The 26,966-nt window shown below is 46.4% G+C and overlaps 3 protein-coding genes across 8 annotated transcripts; all 3 read right to left on the bottom strand.

Annotated features, from left to right (window-relative positions):
* Nucleotides 1-6: 6 nt before the first annotated feature.
* On the bottom strand, nt 7-4,065 carry idua (alpha-L-iduronidase). Of its 5 annotated transcripts, XM_068311428.1 has the most exons (14): nt 3,748-4,065; nt 3,469-3,609; nt 3,312-3,394; nt 3,059-3,166; nt 2,593-2,688; nt 2,316-2,518; nt 2,057-2,236; nt 1,762-1,978; nt 1,482-1,682; nt 957-1,078; nt 701-826; nt 550-626; nt 353-453; nt 8-284 (listed from the first exon to the last, which is right to left on the bottom strand). In XM_068311428.1, exons 1-14 carry the CDS (start codon nt 3,882-3,884, stop codon nt 184-186), a joined length of 1,893 nt encoding a protein of 630 aa, XP_068167529.1. In that variant the 5' UTR covers nt 3,885-4,065; the 3' UTR covers nt 8-183. The 5 variants fall into 5 exon arrangements, 1 of the variants encoding a protein (XP_068167529.1); XR_011035050.1 differs by lacking the exon at nt 550-626 and having other exon boundaries at nt 7-284; XR_011035051.1 differs by having other exon boundaries at nt 237-284; nt 353-826; nt 967-1,078.
* Nucleotides 4,066-4,528: 463 nt separating this feature from the next.
* On the bottom strand, nt 4,529-20,000 carry LOC137592266 (poly [ADP-ribose] polymerase tankyrase-1). 2 transcript variants are annotated; one of them, XM_068310300.1, is made up of 28 exons: nt 19,433-20,000; nt 18,078-18,302; nt 17,891-17,986; nt 17,542-17,578; nt 17,097-17,172; nt 15,580-15,600; nt 13,890-13,984; nt 13,747-13,813; nt 12,629-12,815; nt 12,416-12,537; nt 11,512-11,603; nt 11,351-11,429; nt 11,109-11,280; nt 10,892-10,971; nt 9,979-10,124; nt 9,701-9,866; nt 9,250-9,469; nt 8,488-8,597; nt 8,223-8,411; nt 7,857-8,106; nt 7,669-7,751; nt 7,203-7,323; nt 7,016-7,113; nt 6,857-6,931; nt 6,662-6,767; nt 6,396-6,582; nt 6,153-6,309; nt 4,529-5,503 (listed from the first exon to the last, which is right to left on the bottom strand). In XM_068310300.1, exons 1-28 carry the CDS (start codon nt 19,881-19,883, stop codon nt 5,417-5,419), a joined length of 3,795 nt encoding a protein of 1,264 aa, XP_068166401.1. In that variant the 5' UTR covers nt 19,884-20,000; the 3' UTR covers nt 4,529-5,416. The 2 variants fall into 2 exon arrangements, with proteins under 2 accessions (XP_068166401.1, XP_068166402.1); XM_068310301.1 differs by lacking the exon at nt 15,580-15,600.
* Nucleotides 20,001-20,883: 883 nt separating this feature from the next.
* On the bottom strand, nt 20,884-24,586 carry LOC137592210 (actin, cytoplasmic 1). Its single transcript, XM_068310199.1, has 9 exons — nt 24,440-24,586; nt 23,048-23,172; nt 22,841-22,969; nt 22,601-22,711; nt 22,387-22,471; nt 22,029-22,190; nt 21,763-21,954; nt 21,479-21,660; nt 20,884-21,273 (listed from the first exon to the last, which is right to left on the bottom strand). The coding sequence occupies exons 2-9, from the start codon at nt 23,168-23,170 to the stop codon at nt 21,130-21,132; spliced, it is 1,128 nt and encodes a 375-aa protein (XP_068166300.1). The 5' UTR covers nt 23,171-23,172; nt 24,440-24,586; the 3' UTR covers nt 20,884-21,129.
* Nucleotides 24,587-26,966: the final 2,380 nt, after the last annotated feature.

Here is a 26,966-nt window from a genome sequence, read left to right as displayed (position 1 = left end):
CAACAAGCAAATAATAAAAACATCAACAAGACCCGAAAAAATGTAAACGTAACCGCAGGAGTCCACAGATGACAGACACACCCCAAACATGTTTCTATGAGGTTCAATCAAAAACCTAAAGGATGGAACCGATCAGAAGATCCCCAGAAAAAACCAGCTGACTCCTCGTACACTCGCCACGCTCTAAGCGTCCTCCGAGTACGTCTGAGGCAGCGAGTACGGTCCAGGCCGGCCCCAGTAGTCCACGGCTCGCACCCGGTACAGACCCCGGACCTCCAGCGCCGCTACAACACAACAGAGGCATCAGGACTGGAGAACGCGGCGTCGGTTTCCTGTTCGAACGGAGTCTTACCCGGCGAGAAGACAAAAGACGTGAAAATGGTGTCGTGAGCGTTAACTCGGACGAATCCATTCCGCCCGTCAGAGAATTCCACCTCGAACGTCTTGATGCATCTGGAAATAAAAGCAGTCAGGGAACCAACAAACAGGCTGAGGTGGAAACACGACCCGCTGCACGGCGGTCGACGCGAAGACATCATCATCACCTACTTGGAGTGAACGCAGCGATCCGACCAGACGACCAGAACCTGGCCTTTGGTGATCCGGATGAAGCGTAATCCCCCTACCTGAGCAACGAGTCCCACGTGAATCCTCCCGTCTGTTACGTCATCACAACAAAGACGGTAAGAGTTGTGCTCACCTGCGCGGGAACCGATTTAGGTCGAGCACAAACGTGGACGAGGAGGACGGACGGAACCGGCAGCTGGGCCTTCAGCGTCAGGGCGTCGCCCGGCGGAACCTCCCAGGGTCCGTCGACCAGGGGGTCCTGATCCAGTCAGAGGAGGAGAGTCATGAGTCAAACACTCCATGTTAAAACTGAGGGAGTGACGCATCTGTAAGGACATCTACTGTAACGATGATGTCACTACTCTAACGATGATGTCACTGGGGTTTACCTGTACATGCCTGAGGTGTATGAACTGCTGCGCTGTGGGGTAGTCGGGGCGGCCCATGTCCTGCCACACCTGGTACGGGTTTGTCACCTTGTTGTCCATGTAGTACATGACATACACAAGACCTGGACACGGAGCAGGAACCGAGTCACAACCACACCCACAAACAAAGACCTGTCAAGATGGACGGTACAGGAGGACCTCGACATACGAGTCACTTGAGGTACGAGTATCGCTCTGTCCATATTTGTGTTTGAAATATGAGCAAAAATCCGAGATAGGAGCCGTGTCTCATGCAACAGCACGAGTTGGTGGATGGATACGACATCAGTGAGACCGGATCTCGTTCTTTACTACATGTTGGCGGATGGATACGACATCGGCTGATATATGTTGTTCGTTTAGGGCGGTGGGGGCGTTTTTACAAATCTGCAACGGATAAAAATGATTTTAGTTATTTAAATTTTGTAAACTCGGAAACCGATTCAACTCGCATCTCGAGGTTCTTCCGTACGTTCTTGAACGCACCCGTTTGTCCCGCCAGTCCTTTCAGCGACACGATGACATCATCGGTGGCGTTGGCGGTGCTGTTGTCGTCACTGTTGTACAGCAGCACCGCTGCCTGCCAGCTGTCCGATCCCCCCATCACGGCGGGCGTGTGGCTGCTGGCCAGAACTCCCACCGTGTTGCTGCTGGCGTTGAGAACCCGGGCCTGGATCTGAGTCTCTCCTGGAACCACACACGAGGATCCGCCTTTAAAGCCCCGCCTTCCCACCGGAGGCTCACCCGATCGGAGAGGCGGCGTCACCTAGCAGCGCCAGCAGGCCCATGACGGTGAGGACGGGCTTCCTGATGAGCTGCACGTGGGGCGGGTGGGTGTTGTTGACCTGGAAGCGGGCGGTGAGGGTGCGCTGGGTGAAGGGGTGGGGGTGGTAGCTGAGGAATGCGTTGTCGTTGCTCAGCAGGGTGTAGTTGATGGTGCAGTTCGGATCGGCCAGTAGCAGGTCCTGGTGCTGGTGGATCACCTGAGGGAGGGAGCAGGAAGGAGTCAGTGTGGAACCAGCGAGACCCACCGGGGGTGGGGGGGTGAACCCTCCCCTCACCTTCACCACCATGGCAGCGTAGGTCACGTCTGCCCTCCACTCCTGAGGGCTGGACCAGCCCACCAGCGGGTCGGCCTCGTCGTTGTAAATGGGGAGGTGACGGAAGCGGGGGAAGAACTTCTGGATTTCCTCCACCGTCTGGATCTCCCCCAGCAGGATGGGCAAGGAGGAACCCCCTCCCTGAGGAACAGAACCAAGAGGCTTTCAGAAACACGTTGAGATAAAAACTGGGGTTAAACCCGAGTTACGGCGAGGCCACCTTTTTGTGCAAGGCGACGTAGTCCATCCTGACCCCCGTCTCGCCGGTGAAGTAGTTGGTGCCGTCGTAGCAGTGCTGCAGCATCGCCCAGCAGTAAGGCGAGTGGGGGGCGGAATGACACCCGTCTCCTGGACCCCCGAACCTCAGGAGGCTGCTGACGGCGCGCAAACCCTCCGAACAGGCGTCATAGTAGTTTAGAAACCCTGAATGAGGATGAAACGTGAGACGGAGGCGTTCTCGCGGGGCTCAGGCGGGGCGTCCCGGGGGTTTACCGTACCTTGAATCGACATGTTAACGTTGTCAAAGTCGCGGTTGCTCGGCTCGTTCCATGTTTCAAAGTTCCACTGAGAGACGACCCCCAGACCATAAAGATCTGGAAGTCAGAACCAATCATGTAACGGACAGAAATCAGGAACCGATCAAGTTTTCACTTTTTCACGTCGATGAAACCACATAAAGATTCAAGTGTGCTGGTCCAAATGAAACAAACCACAGACCAACGATGTCTGACAGATAAAGTAGTACCTAGGGATACGAGCTATTCAAGACACAAGTTATTTATGGTACGAGTCGTCGTATCCAAGATACGAGTCGTGATTCAGGACACCGCCACGTGCTGGCGGATGGATACAACATCAGTGAGACCGGATCTCATTCTTGTCGGTGGAGTAAAGACGTAGCTCGTGTGTTCTTTTGACTCTTGTGTTTCTTTTCCTTCTTTATGAGTCTTTACGGCTGCTTACCGATGTACCTCTGGGCGATGAGCTGAACCAAATTCCTCCACTCCATCACTTGCGATTTGTCCTCAAAGTCGGTGAAGTAGTTGGAAACGCTGCCCATCAGCTCAAAACCTGACAGTCACAGCGCAGGGATTAATCACTGTACTATTATCTATTGATAAGCGAGTTCTATGAACCTAAAGCGTTTTTTTAAAACTGAAGTCCTGGTAGAGAATTATCTCCACGGTAACCTCTCTAGTTGGACCCGGTTCCTCACCTGGTTGGAGTCCATTGACCCACAACAGATCCAGCAGCTGGTCCAGGTGAGTGAAGTCGTACTGGACCCATCCTGCAGCGGCTCTGGACCATTAGAACAGAACACATCAGCGGTCCACCATGGGCTGAACAGAACCATCAGCTGGAGGCCTACTTACTGGGCCGAGACCAGTTCCAGCATCCAGTGGATCCGGACCTGCTGGATCCCGCTGTGGGGCACCGAACCCACAAAGGCCAGGTTGAGCTGCTGGTCGTGGCTCAGGTCAAACTGGTGGGACTGGTTGTGAGGAAGCGGAGGGCTGAACACACAAACAAGACAACAAACAAATCAAAGCAGAAATCGATTTATTGATTGATTGATTTAGCTTTTCTCTAATTATTTTATGAAGTTGAACGACTTTTCGACTGGCAGCAGAAAAGTCTTCACTGGTCGGTACCAGAAACCAGTGCTCCTCCAGAAGTGGTCCAGGCGTCCAACTGGTTTCCCAGCATCCACCGCGATCAGAGACGCAGCCCCAGAGGTTCCGGTAAAGACGAGCAGCACCGCAAAGACGGAAAAAGTTCCCCGCAACATGTCCACAACCGAGCGTGACCGCCTCACGGCCGCCGCACACGCAACGGATAAAAAAAGTGACGTCACATTAGTCACGAGTTTCAGTTTTCATCCCGCAAAGCCGAAGTTAAAAACCCGAAACACGACTTTTGACGTAGAACCTAGCAAAACACAACTTTGAAAGTCTCGGCTTCCGCATGGAGTCACGTGAGCTTGGTGACGTAGTCCGAGTGCGACAGTGTTGTGGTCCTTTTGAAGCAACTTTATTAGTATAACAATTATATTAAATCAGAATCCTGCGCCAGTTTCACTGGAGAAGTTATTTAAGTAAATAAAATATAAAAATAAAATTAGTTCTGTCCGTCCTGCATTCGTCGCGGTTGCCAATAAAGGGAAGGAAGCATTGAAGAAATGTTTGGCAAGTTTCGAAAAATTTATATTAAAAAGAAAACCAAGTGTATTTTATAAATAAACTTAATGTTTCCTAAAAACTGACTCTAACTTTACAATAAGGTAGAATAATTAGGAAAGGAGTTAAATCAGGAAACTAGATTTAATTATTCAACTTTGCAGAGGTAGAAGAATGGAAGGTTTCACTAAGGAGGAATAAATAATGATCCTGATTCCTTCTACTGATCCGATGTAATAATAAAACCACAACCAGCTGCTAATGGGACATTTATTAAATTAAAAAAAAGAAAAGTCGACAGAATCAAGAAGGCATGAAAGGAGAATTCACGTCATTTACAGTAAAACTCAAAAGGTACTATTTAACAGTGACAGTTATACACAAACATTTACACAACCTGTACAAATACTTAATTTCCATTATTTTAAAATAACTTAAATAGTTTTCTATGCAACAGTGCAAATCCTTATCGTCTGTGAGTAAGATCATGGCGACGGGGGCTGTGATGAGTTCAATGGCACGCCGTCACACTTTAAACATTGTTTAATGCTTTTAACCAGCAACAGTAGCACCTAGAATTTACGCCATGTAACTCTGATGCCTCTCACACACTTCATTAACGTTGTGTGACTGGACAGAGCCCTTTCTCAATCAAACAGTCCTGAATAAAAACATTTCGGCTCTGGTGTGAAAGGTCAAGGTGAAATTTTCAGACATGACAGAAAAAACATTTCCTGTTAAGTAGCTTAATAGGTTAGAATCACAGTCACCAGAGGATGAACCCCGAAAGGACGGGGCAGTAGTCGTCCATGTGTGTGGACAGTCTCCAGGCATGAAGCAACAAACTGCTGACGCTGACAATTCATCATCTCTACAAGCATCGTCCAGACAGGCGAGGAAAATCCACGCACGCTAGTGGGCCTCACATGCGTCTGTTTACCATGCAGTCGATGCAGAAATAAAACAAAGTGTGACATCACCACACCTAGGAGATTATACAGCAAATCAGCTCATGAAGCACTGGTCACCATGGGCTCTACTGGACAGGAGGCTGGAAATGTGTTGGGTTAAACGAAAGGCAATACAAAGAGGAAATAACAAGCATCAAGTGTGTGTGTGTGTGTGTGTGTGTGTTGTAGAGCGACTACGACTTCTGCTCGGCTCCAGCAGCAGACTGGGCTGAACTCTCGGGTTTAAGGATCTGATAGGTGATGAGGTACTCGGGGTAGGCCTGGATGAAGGAAGGACAAACAACAGATTCTTACTAAACAGGAAAATTCAAGGACTTTCAAGGAAAATAAAATAGAAAATTCAGACTCCTTAAAAACGTAGATTAAATCATTTGCGGACAGAAAATGTTTGACACCCACGACAATCTGGTAAAAATTTATCATATTTCTTTTTTCCTGAGATGTTAAACTCCTGGTACTCTTCCATACTTTGCTAGAGCGTCAAGTTTTCTTTTGCTCACATGAAAAATTTATTTTTTGAAAAAGTTGTGTCACGCAATAAATAATATGAAGTAATAAAGTAAAATTTAAGTAAAAACTCATCCTTCTTTCAGAGAAACAGGATTGAAGTTTAAACCCGTCACTCAACTCTGGACTTGGGTTTAGATTTTGTATTGAAGTTAATGGGTGACATCATCATCAGAGTGGTGATGCCATCATTAGACTGAAGGATGGCTGGAAAATTCTATAAAGGCCTTCTCCTTAAATTTCTCTCCCTCTCCTTCACGTCCTGATGCTGACATGAAGACCTAAAATCCGCGCTGGAACTAGAGAAGCTAATCTGGAGGCTAACAGACATACACTTCCAGCTCGGGGAGGAGCAGGAAGCGTATGTCAGCTCCCGTTGTCCCCCGGGTGGTTCCTGTTTACCTGCTCTCCTCTGTAGATGACGTACTCTGCGTAGGCCAGCCCGTTAACGCTGGGACGACCAATCACGGAGTGGTGTCCCGGGGGGGCGTGGGCCATCTTCATGGCACTGAACTGGAGAAAAGACTTCCCCAAGGTGACTCTGCAGAACAGCATCTGCCTGAGGGTCCAGAGGATACAGAACACGTCAAACCTTGGAAGAAGACGACGTGGAGAGGAGGCGGATCGGGTTCAAGGTCGGGTTACCTGTGGCACAGGTAGCAGGATCGGTCTTTGTGCGTCGGGCAGCCGGTGCCTCCTCCGATGCCGTAAACGTACTGATTGCTCTTAGAGGAGTTCTCCGCAAAGTAGATCCCAGCTCCGAACATTCCTCCAATGTAGGCGTGCCGCTCGTCGAAGCCTTTGTGGATGATGGCGTTGATGAACGGGGAACCTGAACAGAGACGGGCCGACGGATTAAAAACGTTCCCGGTGGAAAGAAATCACACCAGACTGACTGTGGGCGTGGCTACCGTGAAACAGCATGCGCTCGTTGTGATGGTTGTGGTTCTCGTCGGCGATCTCCTTCTGCCGGTGGGTGTAACGTTCCCTCAGCTTCTTGTTGACCACCTTCTGGATCTGTGGGAATCACAACACGTCTGCTTTACGGCAACACTTCTCATCAACACAAAGAAATAGTCCCTGGGTTTTAATCGGGCGGTTCGGACCTTGATGATGTTGTATCTGCTGAACACTCCGCCGGCGTTGCCTCCGTCCCGGTGCTCCCTGATGGTGCTCTGCAGCTGAGGGACAAACAAAGAACACGTCAAGAGGCCCTTGAGATTGTTCGACAGTGTATAAAGTTCGAGCCATCGACCGGGACTCACCTCCTCCTCCACTGACTGATACTCCTTGTCGTCGGGGGCGAGGTCGATCAGGATGGTGCCCTGGTTGGCGCAGTGGAAAGTCAGGTAGGGATTCCCGCCTGAGGAACGACACGAGGGTTATCCCCCACAGCAAAACCTTTCTACAGATCGATGATTCGAAGTCGTTGCTGGTTGTGGATCTTCCTACCTTGCTGTCCGCCCAGCAGCCTCTCCACACCCTTGATGAGTTTGTGTCGGTGGCCGTAGGCGTTAATCCCGATCTCCTTCAGCTCCTCGTGGCCCATGTCAGCGAGCACATCCAGGGTGATCTGGGAAAATTTAACCGTAGTATAAGGATAAGCAGCTCTGGGTACCCTTCAGTTTTGACATATAAACGGAGTTGGTTCCGGGAGGTCATTCGAAAGTTGTTATTTATCAAATTTCAATTTATAATCACCAGAAACGTCAACAGCACACAGGTTATGTTCTACTGGTCAAAACCCTCCCAGCACACCCCAGGGTTTTGTTGAGTTTTTGCTGTCTGTAAAAGCACTTAGAAATGTCTGCCGATGTGATTAAGAGGTTTATGAATGAAAGCTGATTGATTGATTGATTGGTTCCATCCTGACTGGACGCTCTGTTTATAAAACACACATGAGGAACTTTCTCAGTACCTGCTCCCTTTCAAAGATGTCCCTCAGGTGCTCCAGACCCAGACTCTTCATGAACTGACTTATGTTCATGTCCAGCATCGTCACTGTGAGACACGGGTGAGACAAACGTTCATCATTTCTACCAGGCCGCCTGCACAGCCACCTGCACTGAACAGAGATCAATAATCTGATCAATAATTCATGCATACTTTCTCCCTCCTTGCGGTCTGCGCCTGAGGCGCCATCCGCCACTCCGGAGGAGCCGGCGGCGGCAGCGGCGGCTGCCAGCTCTGTCAGTGGCCCGGCCAGGTTGTCGATGCTGCTGGCAGCCGACAGACAAGACGGCGTGGAGGCGGGGGAGATGACTGAGGCGCTGACCACGGTGGCCTGGGGCTTGAAGCAGCTGGGGAGGGCATCCGGCGGCATGGCGTCCATCAGCAGAGCGCGGATGTCATCGGCCTGCAGGGACAGCAAAGAACAAACCTGACTCATCGGGTTCAGAGCCGCAGCAGCAGCAAGAACAACTACAGACAAGGAAACAGAGTAGCTGGTGTCTGTGTGACGGAGGCGGCTACCGTGGCGAGGTCCAGGGCCGTCTGACCCTCCTGGTTCTTCATGGTGGGGTCGGCTCCGTGGGCCAGCAGCAGCGCACACAGCTGCGTGCGACCTTTCTGGGCCGCCTCGTGAAGCGGTGTGAAGGCCCATTTATCGGTGGCGTTCACACACGTGTTGTACTTGATGAGAAGCGCAGCAATGTCCACATGCTGTGAGGATGAGAGGCGCCGTCACAACAATGAACACACAAAAAAGAGAAACACCCCCCCCGTCGATGACGCTAACCCCGTAGGACGCAGCGTTGTGGAGAGGGATGAGGCCTCCTTTGTCCTGGGCGTTGACGTCGGCTCCGTGCTCCAGCAGGTACTCCGCCACCTCCAGGTTGTTGTAGCCCGCTGAGGAGGAGGAAGACAGCCAATCAGAGCAGGATGATTTAACGTTCAGCATCAACGCAATATCAAACCTTTAATTTCTCCCCAACAGGAATCAGAAATTTCAGACACCTCAGAGTTGAATTTTTGTTGCAACACAAAAATAAACAACTGTTCAGATGTTTGAGGCGTCACTGAAGCTAAAAATATGAGTGTCAAAGTCTCTCTTCTGCCCGACACCTCGTTACACAAAAAGCTAGAGGCTAGAAAAAAAATTTTTTTTCCTGATAAGAGAGTCTAAACTTTCTTTTGATGGTTTCACTGTGTTTATAGTCATAGAACTCAATATTTTGTGGGCCTTGAAAGGTCAGTCAAAACGATCCAAAACGCTGCCGTGGGGAATTCTGCTCTGAAAATGATGAAACTAGTTTCCTTCAGTATTTCAGGCCATCTGACAACCATCACAACCACAGAGTTCTCATGACGTTAACGCCTCTGAAGCAGGACGGAGCAACGTCTCAATTATCAGGAATAAAAAAGGTGATTATAAAACAATCTGACAGCCAATCAGCACAAGCCTCAAATCTGAACAACTGGAGTATAGAGGGGATTCAGCTGTTCTCCGGTTAACTCATATGTGGCTCCTTCAGAACAAAGATGATACATGGATAGTTACCTGCGAGGTGAAGCGGTGTGGAGTTGCGACCCTGCGTGTCTCTGCAGTTGATGTTCTCAGGCGAGCAGAGCTTCTGGACTCGGGCCAGGCAGCCCTTCTTGGCCGCGTCCAGCAGGGCGGCGTCACCCCTCAGGAGGTCCTGGATGTCCGTGTCCCCGTCTTTGACCATATCCAGCGGCATGTTGCCGTCACGGTTCTTCTTGGACGGGTCGGCTCCGTGCTGGACAAAAAAGTTTCATAGCACCGTGGGTGAGACTGGTTTGTTCGGTGGGTCAAATGGATTCTTTCCCACAAACTGGGATCAAAACGCAAAACGTGGAGTTCAGTCGTCATCAAATCATTTCAGAGCTTCACAGATGAACGTTTTTAGCAGAACGCAGAAACATTTCACGGGCTGAGAACCAGTAACTGAGGCTCTGATGAACTGTATCTCTAAAAACTTGATCCCCACCTTCAACAGCAGCTTGCAGATCTCATATTTGCCCTTGGCAGCGGCTTCGTGAAGCGGAGTGAATTTCCACAGGTCGGCTACGTTGACGGAAGCGCCGTGTCGGACGAGCAGCTCAGCCACCTCGTAATGACCGTAGGAGCAGGCGTTGTGGAGCGGAACCAGGCCTCTGGAAACACAGCGTGAAGCAGGACGGTGAGACGACGACTAAACACCTCAACATAACTTCTGACAAACAGCAAAGCGTCCTAAAGACGGGTTGGGCACGTCCAGGAACTGACCCCTTGTCTTTAGCGTGGACATCGGCCCCGTGGTGCAGCAGGTATTCAACCACGGCCACCCGGTTGTAACCTGCTGCGAAGTGGAGCGGCGTGGAGTGGCGGCCCTCCAGGTCTCGGCAGTTGACGTTCTGGGGGGTGCAGAGTTGCTACCGTACAAACAGAACACCAGAGGATCAGCAGCTGAACACGGTGTGACAAAATACAGTCGTCCCTCGCTGGAACGCGGTTCACCTTGCACGGTGAACATCAATCTTCCATCGCTAGAAGCTCGACTCTGAAGTTTTCTCCCCAACAAACCCACAAAACGTTCTGCACCTTAAAGGCACCAGCAGTAGCACCCAAAAGACAGGAAGAAGCTAACCACCACACAAAGACTTGGACTTGTGGACATGCTAAAGGAAGGTACAAGTTACACGACTGTCGGGCGACATTATGAAATAAATGAATCTTCGGTTTGTAAAATGAAGAAGAAGAAAATTACATCAGGACGACAGCAGTAATAAGTTTCGACAGAGATGTAAAAAAAGCTTGGAACTGTCGACAACAGGACCATCATAAGGATGGAGTCTGCTTTAGCTTTAGCTCTGTGGATCAGTGACTATAGCAAAAAGAACATAACGCTGGACACCAACATTACCCACACGTAATAATACTACTGGACTGATTTTTCTACTATGGTTTGAAAATGTTAATGTATGAGAAACGTGTAAAAAGTGTGTAGTGAGGAGTTTACAGCCTTAAAACATCTATAATTGTACAAAAATTAAGCTGACTGGTTTGTGGGTTATTTTTAGAAAGTAAGTCCCGCAGTAAACGAGGCACCACTCTAACAAAATATTACATACCACTGACCATCTGACGGTGAGAATCTTTGCTACAGGAGCTAAAAAGTAGGAAGAAAAACTGGACCTACCTGCACCGTTTCCAGATCTCCTGCTTTGGCTGCCTCCAGGAATCTGTAGTCCACGTCTGAGTTACGCGTGGGAACGTTTTCTGAGAGGAAAAACAACACAAAGTCACATTTGACACATCGGTCAAGCAGCAGTGACAATAATTCTCCTTTCCTACAAACAGAAAAAAACACCAAATCTGTGAGATGATTAAATCTAATAATTTGGATCCGCGCTTACCGTTCAGAATCTGCTGCACGGCCTCGTTCCCCATCTGCGCGGCGGTGAAGCCCTGCAGCGACACGACGGACGGGTCGGCCCCGTAGCTCAGCAGCAGCTTGCAGGTCTGGATGTGTCCGGCCAGGGCGGCCCGGTGAAGCGCTGTCTGACCGAGCGTGTCCACGGCGTTCACCTGCAGCATAGAGACATTAGCATCCGGCTCACACATTGCACGACCAACAGAGTGAAAGCGCAGGACGGACCTTGGCTCCGTGTTTCTGCAGCACCTCCAGGATGTCGTTGTGAGCTCTCTCAGCGGCGACATGCAGCGGCGTCATGAAGCTGGAGGCACAGGATCAGGGTTAAAGGTCAAACCTCAGCGGGAGTCTCGCTCTTTAAGAAGTGATCTGATCTGTGGACTCACTCTTTGTTCTTCTCATTGATGTTGGCACCTTTACGCAGCAGCAGCTCAGTCACCTGCTTCCTCTTGGGGTGGGGGGAAGCCACGGCACAGTGCTAGAACACACAGCAATGGATTAGCAAGCTGGAAGCCCAGCAGGACAAACCTGATTAAATGTCAACATGATGATCAAAAAGCCAATCACACAGAGTGATCGTCAATAATCACACAGAGAGGTGGACACGACGTCAGCTTTCACCCCCCAGGACAGTTTTATCGCTTTGTAGTCATCCTCCTTCTAATTGTTCTCTGCTCAAGACTTTACTACCAGGGGACCCAAACCCACCGCAGACCGGCCGTAATTAGAATTCCTCAATGAGTTCAAACGGGTTCTAGTTTTTAAAAGTCAACTTGAACCCAGTTTATTAGAGCAAGATTAAAAAACCCCCAAAACAATCAGCATTTATAATCAATGAGATGATGAGCTCTAGCAGTGTTAGTAATAAAGTAGTACCTTGAGATACGAGTTATTGAAATACGAGTTTTTGCTCTGTCCATATTTTTGTTCGACATACAAGTAGAGATTGCGGTACGAGTCGTGTTTCTGGACACCGGCACTAGTTGGCGGATGGATACAACAACAGCTGAGACCGGATCTCGTTCTCATTGGTGGAGTAAAGACGTAGCTCGTGTGTTCTCCTGACTTTTGTGTTTCTTTTCATTCTTTATCATTGTTTACTTAACTTATATATAATCAATTATACACAGGTGAAGTCTGCATGATTTTAGTTATTTCTCATAGGTAAAAGTTGTTTTACTTGGAAGCTCAGTCACAGAATGGATTCAACTCATATCTCCAGGTCCTACTGAAGGTTCTACTGTATTACTAGTAGTGCTAGTGAAATTAGTAGTGGGATTGGTTTCTCACCAGAGCCGTCTCGTTGGTCTGGGGATGCTTGAAGCTGATGATCTCCAGAGCCAGAGTCTTCTTCACTTTGGCCATGTCGGCCTCGCGGGCGGCCTGCAGCAGCGAGTGACCTTTGAACTCGTCTGGACAGAAGACAAACAAAAGCAGAGTGAGCGGTGTCGCTGCTCAGCCTTCTGTTCTTTCTCCCCGTCACGTCTCTCGCTCTGGACTCACAGGTGAGCCTCTCTTTCAGCTCTGGCGTGGGGGCCATGTCCACAGCGCTCTTGCTGTGACAGTTCAGGAGGGTGGGGTCGGCCCCGTGGCTCAGCAGCAGGGAACACACCTCCACGCGGTTCTTGGATGCCGCCTCGTGGAGAGGAGTGAACTGCCACAGGTCCATGGCGTTTACACAGGCTCCGTGCTGCACAGACAAGAGTTACTCCTGGTGACGGAGCTGAACGTGAGGCGAGGGCGTCACGTCGCCCCACCCCGCTCTACATTCAGGTCAACATCACAGGGAGACATACGACAATGTGAATGCGTTAATGAGGGACTTTAAAAGAAGGTCAAAATAGTTCAGAACGTGTCACAAATAGGATTGACGAGAAACTTTTGTGGTTCGAACTGAAATACCGACAAAGTGAACAACTTTTTGGGAAACGTGAAGAATAAACAATCTGAATGAATTTATTTAATTCATTGGCTGCCAGCGTTTTGTAATCGAGCTCCTTCGACAAACTTTCTCTGACGCTCTGGACTTTTATCCGTGTTTTTTTATTTTTTTCTTGACCGATCCCACGATGCTTTGCTCAGAGCAACACCGTGACCTCATCGCTCAACTATGAGGTCTGACATGCACATTGTAAACTGGCCTAACTTCTCCATCTTCCTCTGATTCTCCATCCTCTGTTCCATAACTAGATCAGTGATCGTGACGATAAATTCCATGATTAGAAGCCCGATTTTCAATGACAAGCTCCGCCCAGCCCTTCCACTGAAAACTAGAATTGACATCTCTAGATGGCAGCCAGTGAGTTAACGACAAATTTACTGGAAAGTGACAAGGATTTACCATTTATCAGAACCGCCTCGTATTGTTTATGATTCATAACGTGTTACAGCGGCTGGAGATCCTGAATCAAGTGGATTGTAATCCACTACATCCGTGCTGGCTTGTCCTTGATGCATCTTCACTATGGTCCAGGACACATTAGAGCTCAAACCGCTAAACGCTGAGGTCATATGTGACCCAGAATGAGGTCTGAGGGATCTGATCACTCAGGAAGGACGTTAATACTGGAGCTGAACAGTGAAACACGATCCTAGCATGTGAAACATCAGGTGCGTCTTACTTTGAGCAGAAGCTCTGTGACCTCAAAGTGACCGTAGGAGCAGGCGTTGTGAAGTGGAACCAAACCCCTGCAGAGATAAAACCCCGGTCAGAGACACAAATCAGGACTGAAGACCGCCGGGGGTCCGACTGGACGGGCCTCACCCTTTATCCTTGGCGTGGACGTCGGCTCCGTGCTGGAGCAGGAGCTGGACGATGCGGACCCGGTTGTAGCCGGCGGCCAGGTGGAGGGGCGTGGACTGGAAGAGAGGAGCGCTTGTTAGTGGACACAGACGGCCGGCTGGTCTCACCGCCTCCGATGGCCATGACAGCAAGCGGCTGATTAGGGCCAGAAGCTGCGTGCTACGCTCAGCAGGCTACACTCTGTGAGTTGCAGATGAATGGCGGTCATGATGATAATGCAATGTCAACAGAGACTGTGGGCAAGTCCAGCGAAAAACTTTGAATTTGCTGTCGATATTGTGTCTGACCTGAGCGAGTGACATCAAGCAACTTCATTAATCAGCTACATTCACTTCCATCCGGCAATGTCAGCAAAATAAATTAACCTCCCTGGATTGAGGCGAAGTTTGATGAGGTTAGATGAGAACGAAGAACTGATTGTGCAAATGTTAGACTGTTAGAAGTCATCAGCTGGGAGGGATTACGACTGGGTGGTGATAGTTGGTTCCGAGGTTAAGATTTTCTTTTTTTTAAATTAAACACGGAGACTCTGAAGGAGAGCTGGGCGATAATTCCACTTGGAATAAGGATTTAAATCACAAACACTCATAATGATGGAAAGTCAGGTGAAGAGTCTTAATCTGTAAGATATTTCTGTACCTTTACAGTTAAGAAACTTCATGACATTTCACCAGAAAATTCAAACTCCTGTTATGAATGAAGGTGACGGAACAAGACCTATCAAACCCCAGCCGTAATATTAAGATGCAAAGATGCTTCAATGAGCAGGCTGAGCGTCTCTCCAGAGCTGTTAGAGGATCAAATCAAATGCTTTCCTTCTCAGCCACAAACAAACGTTAGTCTGAGCAAAGCTGCAAATTTAACTCCAGTGTTGACTATCCAAAAACTCCAGCTCAGGTCAAGCTTCCAATCAGGAAGGGATGTCATTCAGTTCACTTCCCATGCAGAGATTTGATAGCAAACTGTTAGATCCCAAGCAACAGTGATAAAAAAAATTAAAAAAAAGGTCAGATGGACAAATCACAGAGGCATCATTCAGCGTGGGACGACACGAGCAATCAAGTTGTTACCATGGAGGGTAGCAGAGCGCTAGAAGGATGAATGCGGTCCATTCATTAGCACATAGCAACTGATCCAACGGGGAGGAAACACAAACGCCACAGACACACGTTCATGACTTGCTTGACAAAATGCAGACAGGCAGGCCTCCAGGCATGCATAAGTAGTGATCATCTAAAATCAATGCATGGAAAAAACAAAATATAAATCCGATTGGTGGGACGGGTGAGTGATTGGAAGGAGTGGAAGGAGGGGTGAGTGTGCAAGGAGAGGACAGACGCTGGAGGAAGCAGGCAGTGGATATTTTAAACTCCTCTCCGAATCCAAAGAGATGAGTCTTCACCGTGATACCAACACAACACACTCCCTCAGACACACACACATACACACACGCACATACACACACTCTCAGACAGACACAGAGGAGCATCAGGCCAGGAGACATGAGTGACCCGCACACCCAGGTCCATGATGTGGAATTAACAAGTGACAGCCAGCTTATTGGTCAAATAAAACAATGGATTAAAGGAATGAAACGAAAAAAAATCACAACAGTGCATCAATCAAGTGGCCGTTATCAAGTTCGACTTACCAGCATTTTTTGGGATGTTGACTGATCGACAAATGTTGCCAGAGTCACACAGAAAACAAAACGAAAAAAAAAAAAATTACAAACAATTTCTATTTACAACAATTCTTTCCTTCCTCCTAAAATTAGACATGTTAGAATCAAACATATGACTACATGTGACCAGCGAGGGTAAAAACCTGGATCTGGTTCTTTGTGACTTTGTGAAAAGGAGAGAGTGGGTTAATGGTGCCTTTCTGGTTAAATCCCACGTCAAATATACCCTAGAATACTGGTTTGGATCATGCAAACTAGGAGTGTACTGCAAAGGAGGCTGGGAAGGAAAAATACTTTGACTGCTGTGGAAGAAATAATGGTTAGAAGTGACAGAAATGAATTGATGCTCAGCTGCTGTTAACGATAGCGAATCTGTGTGAATACGATTTTACATAAATGAGACTGATCTTTATTTTCGAACCATAAATACACTTCATGGCAGAACAGGAAAAGCACGACTTAAGTCTGGTGAATCTAAAATATGACTCTCCCTGTGGAGGACATCAGATTGAGCAGGTAGTGTGTTTTATTTTCACATTCAACTGTGCAGATTTTGAATATAAAAAATTTATGGCAAATGAAAAATCAATTTAGTGTTTCCAGAGCTGAGAAGCTCCACAATTCCACACTTAAAGAGTTTCCTGTTTGGTGTAAAGATGCCTCTGATCTATCTGTCCATGTTTCTTAAAGATCTGATCAGAAACTCTTCTTCTGATTCAGAAAGAGGCAGGTAGTGTCATGTTTACATTTTTTAGCTTTTCAATTACTTTATGTCCTTTCGTAAAAACGATCTCTAATCCTGGAATTCTCAAAACACTGCTAACATGCTAGCCTGTTAAGGAGCTGTATAATAAAACAATTCTGACACTCATGATCTCTCACTGGGGTTTGAGATTTTTTGAATCGTCTCATGTGAAGAAAAGCAGGATACCTCGGATCTGACGGGTAGAATAACCCTCAGGTGTTGGAATGACATGAAAAAACAAAAACGGACGCATAATCTAAATGCTTCTTAACCTGTGAGTAATGATCGACGACAGCGACTGAGTTCTGTAAAGACGACTTACTACACAGAAAAAAAAACATTAGGATGTCAAGAATTGAAAAAGCCTTACTGCAGCACAGATAGGTGATTATGGGGAGCATGTTCTGCTGAAAAATGATGTAATAAAGAAAAGTGTTGCCTGGATGAATCCTACAAAAATCCACATGGATCCAAATGTGTGGCAGAAAAACAAAGACAACACAAAAATGGATGAGTTAAAGTAAAAGCTACAGATCAATGAGGCAGTTAAAAGGAAAGGTGAGGCATTCTGATGACGTCACTCATGCATTATAACAGACAGAAAACTGTCGTAAGATAAAGCAGTTTGTTTACATCGACTCTCTTTACAGCCTGATGCCCGACTCAAACTCTCAGAACTAGAAACACATTACAGAGATTCTGCAGCTGTCAAGTGTGAATTCACTCGTGCATCGTTTACCTTACGCCCATCGCTGGCATGGCAGTTGACATTTAACGGAGTCAGCAGCGCCATCAGTTTTTCTTCATTTCCACTCCTGTAATTATAATCAAATGAAGTTATTAAGTTAAATATTCCACGTGAAATTCCTTATTCCTTAATCTCAACATTTTTCCCCAAGAGTTCAGGGACAGAAAAACACAAGTCTAAAGTTTCTGATCTCTGTCGTCTCCGGTTGTTTATTAGAACACAATGAACAAAGAAACTTCACCCAACTACATGAACGTGGGGGTAAGTGTATGATGATTGGGCTTTTGAACAGTCCTTCAAAGCTAACTAACCACCACTGAAGCTGATAACGCAACCATAAACTGGTGTCAAGGCAGTTTCTCTGACTGTAGGTCAAACTAAAACCACTCATTTGTTCGACCCTCTGGTCAACATGACCGCTCAGACAGACACTCACCTTGCTGCTTCCAGAAGTTCATCCTTCTTGTATTCACCTGGATGAAAAATAAAACCAAGATGAGAGCAAAGTTCACGACTCGCTGTCCAATGAGTTCAAACATTAACTGTAACCACCCTTGTTTGTTTTGTACTTGATGCATGGTGACGTCTGTGGCAATCATTACTGGGTCCTGAACTCCTGTGAGGAGTTTCCTTCATGTTTACACTGTGAAAGTCATTATATTCTACTTTTGTAAACTGACATACAACAGAGACCGACTGAAGCGTAGCACTCTGAGCAGAGCCAAAACAGCTTATGCTCTCTTGTGATGGTTAGGATAAGAGAGATGAGCAGCACCGACACTGACCTGTGAGAACAGCTTTTGCTGAAGGATCAGCGAGATCCAAAGCAGATTTACCATCAGTGTTACGTATGTTTGGATCAGCTCCGTGTTGGAGTAACACTGAGAAAAAAAGAATTGCGGAGCAGGAAGACCTGAATTTAGTCCTTCTCAAAAACTTTTGTCAATAAAAACAATAAAGTGGGACCCTTACCAATGCAAACGTCTATTTTTCCCTTGATGGCAGCTTCATGCAGTGGGGTGTAGTTCCAGTTATCTCTGGCGTTGGGGTCTGCGCCTTGACACAACAGGAGGCTGACAACTTCAGCATGGCCAAAAGAGCAGGCGTTATGTAGGGGGATGAGTCCTCCATCATCCCTGGCATGAACATTTGCCCCCGTCTGCAGGAGGTGCTCCACCACATCTTTTCTGCCAAATCCTAAAAATGGATCAGAACATAATTTGAGATGCACATACACTACAGCCAACATAAATACGTGATATTAAATGCTAATATTAATATTATTCAATTATGATACAATCCTTTCTGCTACGCTGCTACAGCAGGGTGTAGATACACACAAGTACTGCAGACTGTATGAAAGCAACTGAGCATATAGAACCTGCTGGATTTGTTCCTTCAACGATTAATTAAATTAAATGCTTATCACTGTTAGCTAAACGGGTGTGACCTTTTTTTTGAAATACTGATATGACGATTTAAATTGAGTGCAAAGCTGGTTTCCCTTACAAGTGCGCATAGACTGCATTACATTCAATACAAAACAGTCCATGTGGTTGTGTGATACTGTGTCAAATAGCCATCGCTACGCTTCTTCATTAGTAACCAGCCACTTACATTTTAGTTTACTTTAACAAACCAGTGTAAAAACGGATTGTTGACATCATCAGCATCGATGAGCATAATATAAAATGTTTACATGGAGATGAGAGGTGTTACGTAAACTATATTAAAAGGTATGCATCAATAGAATTCTGGGTTCGAATTATATTATTATTGCCATGTTATTATAATTAAGACTTTGGGTTACTTTCACATAATTCAAGCATAAACACACAATGTGTCCATTAGCGGTTAAGTTTGTAATTAGCATATTAATTATAATAAGCATCTCTATAGCAATGTTACGGCACTTGCTAGCTATGACGACGTGTTGGTTGACATTAATAACACGTTCGTGAGCCTGTTATTACACAATCATAATATGACAAAAACAATCGCGATTAAGTTGTATGAATGGTTCGTTTAACTTTATAACAAACTGTCCATACTGGATATTTGTTCTTGTTATCGTAGCATCAGCTAGCTAGTTGTAGCCGTGTTGACGAGCAGCGTCAACTAAACTTGAGTTGTCCGGAAGTTACGATATAAACAAACATAATGTGACGTATGCTACACAAACGCGTCAGGATTTTGTTTTAAGTCAAAAATATAGTTGTCGCAGTGTGAAAATCTGTATTATCGTAACATTATCTCACTAGCTGTCCCTGTTTACTGCATCCGATTAGCTAATGCCAGCTAAAGTCGTTAGCTTAGCTCATCATTACCTGCTGCGAAATGTAACGGAGTGGATTTTCGTCCGGCCATGTCCTTCGCGTTTACGTTCATGGAGTCGACAAGCCTCTTCACTCGGGACACATCCCCGTTGCGACAGGCCTCGAACAACTCCCTGAACGCCCCGCCGATGCCGCTGCTACCGTCGGTGGGACTGGTGGCTCCGGAGCCGGGGCTCGACACGCTGCTGCTGCCGCCGCCAGAGGTTGTTGTGGTGAAGCTCGCGCTGCTGGCGAGGACCGGGGCGGGGAGGTCCGGGGAGGCCAGAGCCATCTCGATCCCGACGCTACATTCCCGTTCGCTTTCCGGGGGCCCAGCAGCCGAAGCCCCCAGAGCCATCGGCGGAGAGGCCGGTGGCGCGACCGAAAGCGAGCTGTTTCTCGGCGGAGACTGTAGGGTGTTTTGTTGTTGCTGCTGCTGCGAGGAGCGACGAGGCACCGCCATTACAGCAGCTATAACGACAGAAACAGCAACTCCTCCTTTCCGGTGAAAGTGATCGCATTTCCGGTCAGCTGTTGAGGGATTAAATTACAGGATCAATATCCTGCAATATCAATATCAACTCGTCTGATCTTCAGTCTGCGATCAGGACACGTGGTGCCTTGCTCAGTGGCGCCGCGGCGGTGCTCGGGGGTTGGGCTGATTTTTTTGCCCACTAGGGACTCGAACCTGCGGCTTCCGGTCCCCAGCCCAAGGCTTGGTGGGCTGAGCTACTGGCGCCCCCTGTAGGCGGCTTTATTTTTCCGTAACACAACAGTTGAGTGAGCGTGTTTGTGGTTTGTATTGCAACACATTTTCAATTCGAATTTGTGTTTAGTCCCAATAGGTCGATGAAATGGATGATAGTGAAAAAGTGAAATAACTATCTCTAGATGAATTTTTACTGAAGAAAATGAATCCAAGCATGGGTATAAAGATTTTTATGTAGTAGAGACAAAAAAAATGCCCAAAATCAGCTCATGGCTCACTGGACAAGAAGTCCACCCAGTGTTCCATTACAACTTGCCAGAGTGCAATCATCGCCAGGGCAACAGTTTGGAGACAAAAAGTAATTTATCATTTATTTAATGCATTTATTTAATGCATGGGGAGGTAAGCACCTGGTAGGAGCAAAACCCTAGAAAAAAATTAAATGCAGAACCAAGAGATATTCAGAGAAAGAAAATAATCTACCCTGTGACACAGGTCAGGGGAATGATCCCATCTGTGGAGAAAACCCTGCAGATTACAAAACTTTTGTAAAAATCTATCCAGCTAGGTGTTAGCAATGCCCGAGATGTGAATCATAGGAATTGCTTTAGTTTGAATACTGTACACTTCCATCTATGCAGCATCCCTTTTAGCTCAATTCATCTTTAAAGACCTCTAGTTTTAGTCAGCTCCATCCACCTGAGGACAAACACCAAATTAAACATTTAATGTATTAAAATGAAAACATGAACTGTAAATGTTACAAGTTTTATTTTATTAATTCAACACTTCCTGAGTGTATTGATACAGCTCAAGTCAACAGCCAGGAGTACAAAAGCCTTCAATGATACCAATTCTTCTTTGACCATCAGCTGAAGGAGTCAACTTGTGTGGTTCCGAGCTTCGTGAGCTGTTCACGTGAAATAAAGGAGCATCTTTCAGTCTGTCGACATTTCAAACAGGGACTAATTGGATTTAACAATCAGGGGCGATGAACTTTCTAGAAGCACTTCCTGTGGACGATGGAGGGACCGGACTCATCGTACTCCTGCTTGCTGATCCACATCTGCTGGAAGGTGGACAGGGAAGCCAGGATGGAGCCGCCGATCCAGACGGAGTACTTCCTCTCTGGGGGAGCGATGATCTGGAGAAAAGGAAAAGAAACTGAGCACCTAGGCTTCAAGTTGAAGTACAAACTTTGAGCTAATGGATCTGATTTGCATAAACTATCAAGTTACAGAGTACAGATTACCGTGTCAACAAACTGCTTGCAATTCTCATTCACTCCAGTTTAAACATGACCCACTTCCTAAAAGCTTCATGGGGCTGTAAAAGAAAAGTGACCCCACCTTGATTTTCATGGTGGGTGGAGCCAGGGCCGTGATCTCCTTCTGCATACGGTCAGCGATGCCGGGGTACATGGTGGTGCCACCAGACAGCACGGTGTTGGCATACAGGTCTTTACGGATGTCCACGTCACACTTCATGATGCTGTTGTAGGTCGTCTCATGGATGCCAGCAGACTCCATTCCTGAAGACGCAGATGGAACAAGACATTTCATATTTGTTGCACGTTTGGTAACAATCAGTGAAATCAAACCACAGTGAAAAGGAGACTGCCCAAGTTACCCACCCAGGAATGAGGGCTGGAAGAGCGCCTCGGGGCAGCGGAACCTCTCGTTGCCGATGGTGATGACCTGTCCGTCAGGAAGCTCGTAGCTCTTCTCCAGGGAGGAAGAACTAGCTGCTGTCCCCATTTCACTTTCAAAGTCCAGAGCCACGTAGCAGAGCTTCTCCTTGATGTCACGCACGATCTCACGCTCAGCTAGAGTTAAGACATACAAGTTAGAACCGCAAAATAGAAAAGAACTGGATTCCCTTTGGACCATCAAACTCCACCTGTGGTGGTGAAGCTGTAGCCTCTCTCTGTCAGGATCTTCATCAGGTAGTCGGTCAGATCTCTGCCAGCCAGATCCAGACGGAGGATGGCGTGAGGAAGAGCGTAGCCCTCATAGATGGGTACGGTGTGGGTGACACCATCTCCAGAGTCCATCACAATACCTGTAGGGAGAGAAACACTGATCAGTTATCAAATTCTAAGCTGCAGTTCCACTTATGGCCACTAGGTGATGCCAGAACTAAACGGTCAAGACTGAGGTACATATGAATGGCAGAAACTGATGCTCCCAAAAGTAAAAGGAAACTTGTACAGAATGATCATCTAATTTCCTGCATGTTAAAAGGTTGGAGGTCTCACCTGTGGTACGACCAGAGGCGTACAGCGACAGGACGGCCTGGATGGCCACGTACATGGCAGGACTGTTGAAGGTCTCAAACATGATCTGGATCAGACAGATGACAGGTGTCACTGGAGAACATATCAACTTCAGACCTGCACTTGCAGTTCTTGAATTTTACTGATACCCAGTTTAATTCAGTCACAATAAACCAGGAATCGGTTCTATACACACCTGGGTCATCTTCTCCCTGTTGGCTTTGGGGTTGAGGGGAGCCTCAGTCAGCAGGACAGGATGTTCCTCAGGAGCGACACGGAGCTCGTTGTAGAAGGTGTGATGCCAGATCTGCAGGACAGGAGAGGGGATCATATAATCAGTAAGCTCCTGACCAGACTTCAATGGAAAGATTAAGCAAACGACAACCCCAGTGAGGATACAATTTCTTGAGGAACTCTCCCAACATGTAATAGTCACCTTCTCCATGTCGTCCCAGTTGGTGACGATGCCGTGTTCGATGGGGTACTTCAGGGTCAGGATGCCTCTCTTGCTCTGGGCCTCGTCTCCCACGTAGCTGTCCTTCTGTCCCATTCCAACCATCACTCCCTGCACACAAACGCAGCGTTACGGTCATTCTTCACCTTGGTACATCATTTCCAGTGAGGACACACGACGTCTCCATACCTGGTGTCTGGGGCGACCCACAATGGATGGGAACACGGCACGGGGGGCATCGTCTCCGGCAAACCCGGCTTTGCACATGCCGGAGCCGTTGTCAACAACGAGAGCAGCAACATCTTCATCCATGTCTGACAGGAAACAACAAGTCATGTGATTATTCTCTGCAGAACCCAACGTGACACCATTAAAGCGTTTCATGATTTTTTCCCCCCTTAGTTTCGTTTCTCACCACCCAAAGGAACAAGGAGTGATTCAAGCTGGCTGGCAGTGGGTTCATGTTCTGCTTGAGTATCACTCCAGGTTCCTTTTGAGCTGGAAGAGAATCGACTGAAGAACGAGTTAGAACTGCAGTCTTTCTTGATTCCTTTAGTTCAGATGTGGTTTTCCAAAAAAAGATTGTCAAAGATTCTTGACAATAAAGAGACTCTTGTTTACGAGTGTCAACAAGCAGGACCTGCTTGGAGTAGACGTAGATATTTTCTTTAACATTACTAAATTATTGTCAAATCCAACATCAGATCTACTGCTAAAGTTTCCAGCTGGCTAATCTGAACCCTCCAGGTTCTACAATCGTGGCTTCCGGCAGCAACGCACTGGGAGACTTCCTCAGGGCGTGGCAACTCCCCAAGTCGTCCAACCTGTTCTACGTCTTTAAAAACCAACACTTCAGGGCATTTCAGACAACCCGAGGCGGATCCAACTCCTCCTCTGTTCTGCAAACCCGCCGCCCACTGAAATTATGCCATGACAGCGGTCAGAAGGGGAGACGAGGTTTTATTCAAATTCAGGAAGAGGAAGCAGGAGTAAGGACGAAGAGGAGCCCCTCCCTCATGAAGGAAACTCAATGAATTAGAGTTGGTTTCATCAATTCGTATTTTGTTTCATCAGTTACTTTTAATCCAAGTAATTTCTCTGAATTCAAGCATTTAAATGTCATGAATTTGCCACTTCCTCTTTTCTTGTGCACTCAGAAGGAAATCTCATTTCCTTCTGCTTTTGAGTTGGTCCTGCTCTCGTTTGTCAGGGCGGGTATCCTGACATTACAGATTTGGTTTAAACGGAATATTCTTCATTTTAACAGCTTGAAACGTCCCGTTAGACTGCTGTGAAATTCAGATTTAAATATTTTTATAAAGTAAAGGAAGTACAGCAGTTCTTATGCACGACTGTGACCAAGAACTCAAAAAAGGAACCTTTAAGATTTCACTTAAGGCCTGGAAACTGGTTTGAAATGTTTACCAAGAAACTGAAAAACTTAACGAGCTTCAAAAGACTACACATGGTATTTAAAAAGCTTTGAAACATCGCATATGTCACAAGTCTGACCTGGAGATGTCTTCTTTGAAATAAACTCTTCTAATTAAACGTTAAAAATTGGCAGAAACTCGGTCGTACCTGTGCAGGTGAGTGTCGGGTGTGTCTCAGGATGAGGTCTTGCGTGTCTCTCCGTGCCCAGCTGTTGTTGAATGCAGCATCATGAGTCAAACCGCACCGCTTTTATCCCAGCGAGCCGGACCGTTGGCGTTGTCCATAAAAGGTAACGTTCTCTCAAATTGCGCTCTGATTGGTCCAGGTGAGCAGGATACATAATGTGACAATCTTCGGCGCTCTGATTGGCTACGGCGGCCATCCGTCAGGGGAATGTCCACGGAATCGGTTCCTGAGGCGTCGTTAAGTTCGCCAGAACTCCACCGTGATTGGTCCGTCATACCGGAAGTTTGAGACCTGATTTGTGTCCGTGGAGGTGACAGCAGTTGTTTTTCTTCGTGTTTTCTGGCGCTGTAAGAAAGAAAGCAAATAAAGTTTGAAGTTTTTGTTCGTTCATCATGTACGTGATTTTTTAAATCTCCATGTGGTGTTCAAGGACTAAAAGAAAAACGAGTTGCACTACATAATTGTTCTACCTGAAACTCACACAGGAACATGTGGAGTGGTTTCACTTTGACTGTAAGATGCAGACCCTCCTACACGGTGCTGTTATCATTATGTGGCGTTCAAGGGTAATAAAACTGTGGGAATTTAAATAGAAGTTTGTTACAAGTGAAGTTCATACTAATAAACAAGGAAGAAGTGAAAGTTGGTGTTTGTTTTCCATGTGGATTGGTTGAATGTGTGTGTGTGTGTGTGTGTGTGTGTGTGTGTGTGTGTGTGTGTGTGTGTGTGTGTGTGTGTGTGTATAAGCTTGCATCATTTTATAATTCTGGTCAACCACAGCTGTTTTTTTTCTGTTTGCCCACAAAATGTCTTGAAAAGTTGTCAACAGATTTTGGCGTAAAATTGCACCAGAGTGGATCTTGACCCAAAGACGACTTGAATACTGACATTAATTTTCTTCTTAACTTTGTTTTGTCACGACGATCCAACATCTTCCAGAGAATCCTGGACATGGGTTCTAAAACCGCTTTGCCCCCACAGCTGCAATTAATTCATGATTCAGGTATTTTGTCGTATTTGCTAATTCTGACCTCATTCAAGTATGTTGGAAAAATGAATTCCACTCTACAATTATAGTTATCATAGAATACAACATGAACAAGGCAGTCAAAGACTGCAACATCCCGCGACCTACCCTGACCTACTTTCAAGGTAGGTCGGGGTCAAAGCTTCAGGGTAGGTCAAAGCTATGCACTAGCTTTGACCATGGATCAAAGCTAGTGCATAGGTATATCAAAGCTTCTGCTTTGATCATAGATCAAAGCTAGTGCATAGGTAGATCAAAACCCTAGCTTGATCTACCTATGCAGTAGCTTTGACCATGGATCAAAGCCAGTGCATAGGTAGATCAAAGCAGTATCTTTTATCTATGGTCTTACACACACTGGCCTTCTCCCTCGTCTTTCTATCTTATCTGGTTCCTGAGTGTACGAAAGTTGAAACTTGACCTTGACCTAGTTTTTCCAAGGTCAAGGTCATTACCTAATGTGCTTTCTGTTTCATCTTTCTATCTGCAAGGGTTGTGAAGATATTTGGTGGACTAACGAACGTACGCACGGATGAATGGACGGACGGACGACACATAAAAATTTACAATTACAATTTATCACCGCTTGGAAGTGGGATGTAAAAATGGTAGAATGATAAACATTTTAAAACTAGGTGATGAAGACTCAATAATTTGTTCATCTCACGTGCATAGCTGATAAAGAGTTGAATTTTCAAAATGAAAAGTAAATAAATGAAATGCTTAAAATTCCCAAAACCTCACCAAGGACATCAAGTGTAGAAAGGGGTTTCACCCATTCATCCCTCTTCCTGACATCATTAAGGTGTGCTTTGCCCCATAGATGAGATGAATAAATATTAATCTCTTCTTCAACACTGATGGAAATTTCCGAAGGCTTCCTGCATGCATTTTGTGATTGTGAATAAAAGGAATAATGACGATGTCTTCATCTTGGTCGACTGGAATTGATGTCGTAAGAAAAATTCAGGAGACTTCTTTCAGAATGATCTCTTCTTTTTAGACATACGTGTCTGTTTCATATAAATGAATCTTTTTAACTGTGTGAGTTTAGTTTTTAATCATTTGTGGTGAATAATTTTTGGTTTCAACATAATATGGGAAACATTTTTAGAAAAATAGACTTTGATGATGTCATGAAGTGAGGGATTATGGGAGTTGTTGTCTTCAGGCAGACATGTCCCCCGAAAACTTCACGTTTTTAGGATCAATTCATCAACTGTTGCAATGCACTGACAACGCATCTGGATTATCTCCTCGCTTCCTGCCCGTCAATCCTTTGGTATCGGCTTCAGCAAACCCCGTGACCCGCAAACGGTTTGGAAAATGAATTAATTTTATAAACTAGAATAAGATATAAGCGTTTCAACATTTTTGACATGTAGACACATGTAACCACACGACTAAAAGAACAGCACAATAAAGTAAACATGTGGAATTGTTCATCTTTGAGGGGCCTCA

This window comes from Antennarius striatus, chromosome 3 (genome assembly GCF_040054535.1).
Source record: "Antennarius striatus isolate MH-2024 chromosome 3, ASM4005453v1, whole genome shotgun sequence".
In the NCBI taxonomy this organism is placed as follows: domain Eukaryota; kingdom Metazoa; phylum Chordata; class Actinopteri; order Lophiiformes; family Antennariidae; genus Antennarius; species Antennarius striatus.
The sequence above is the reverse complement of the archived record's forward strand: the minus strand, read 5'-3'. Positions and strand labels throughout refer to the sequence as shown.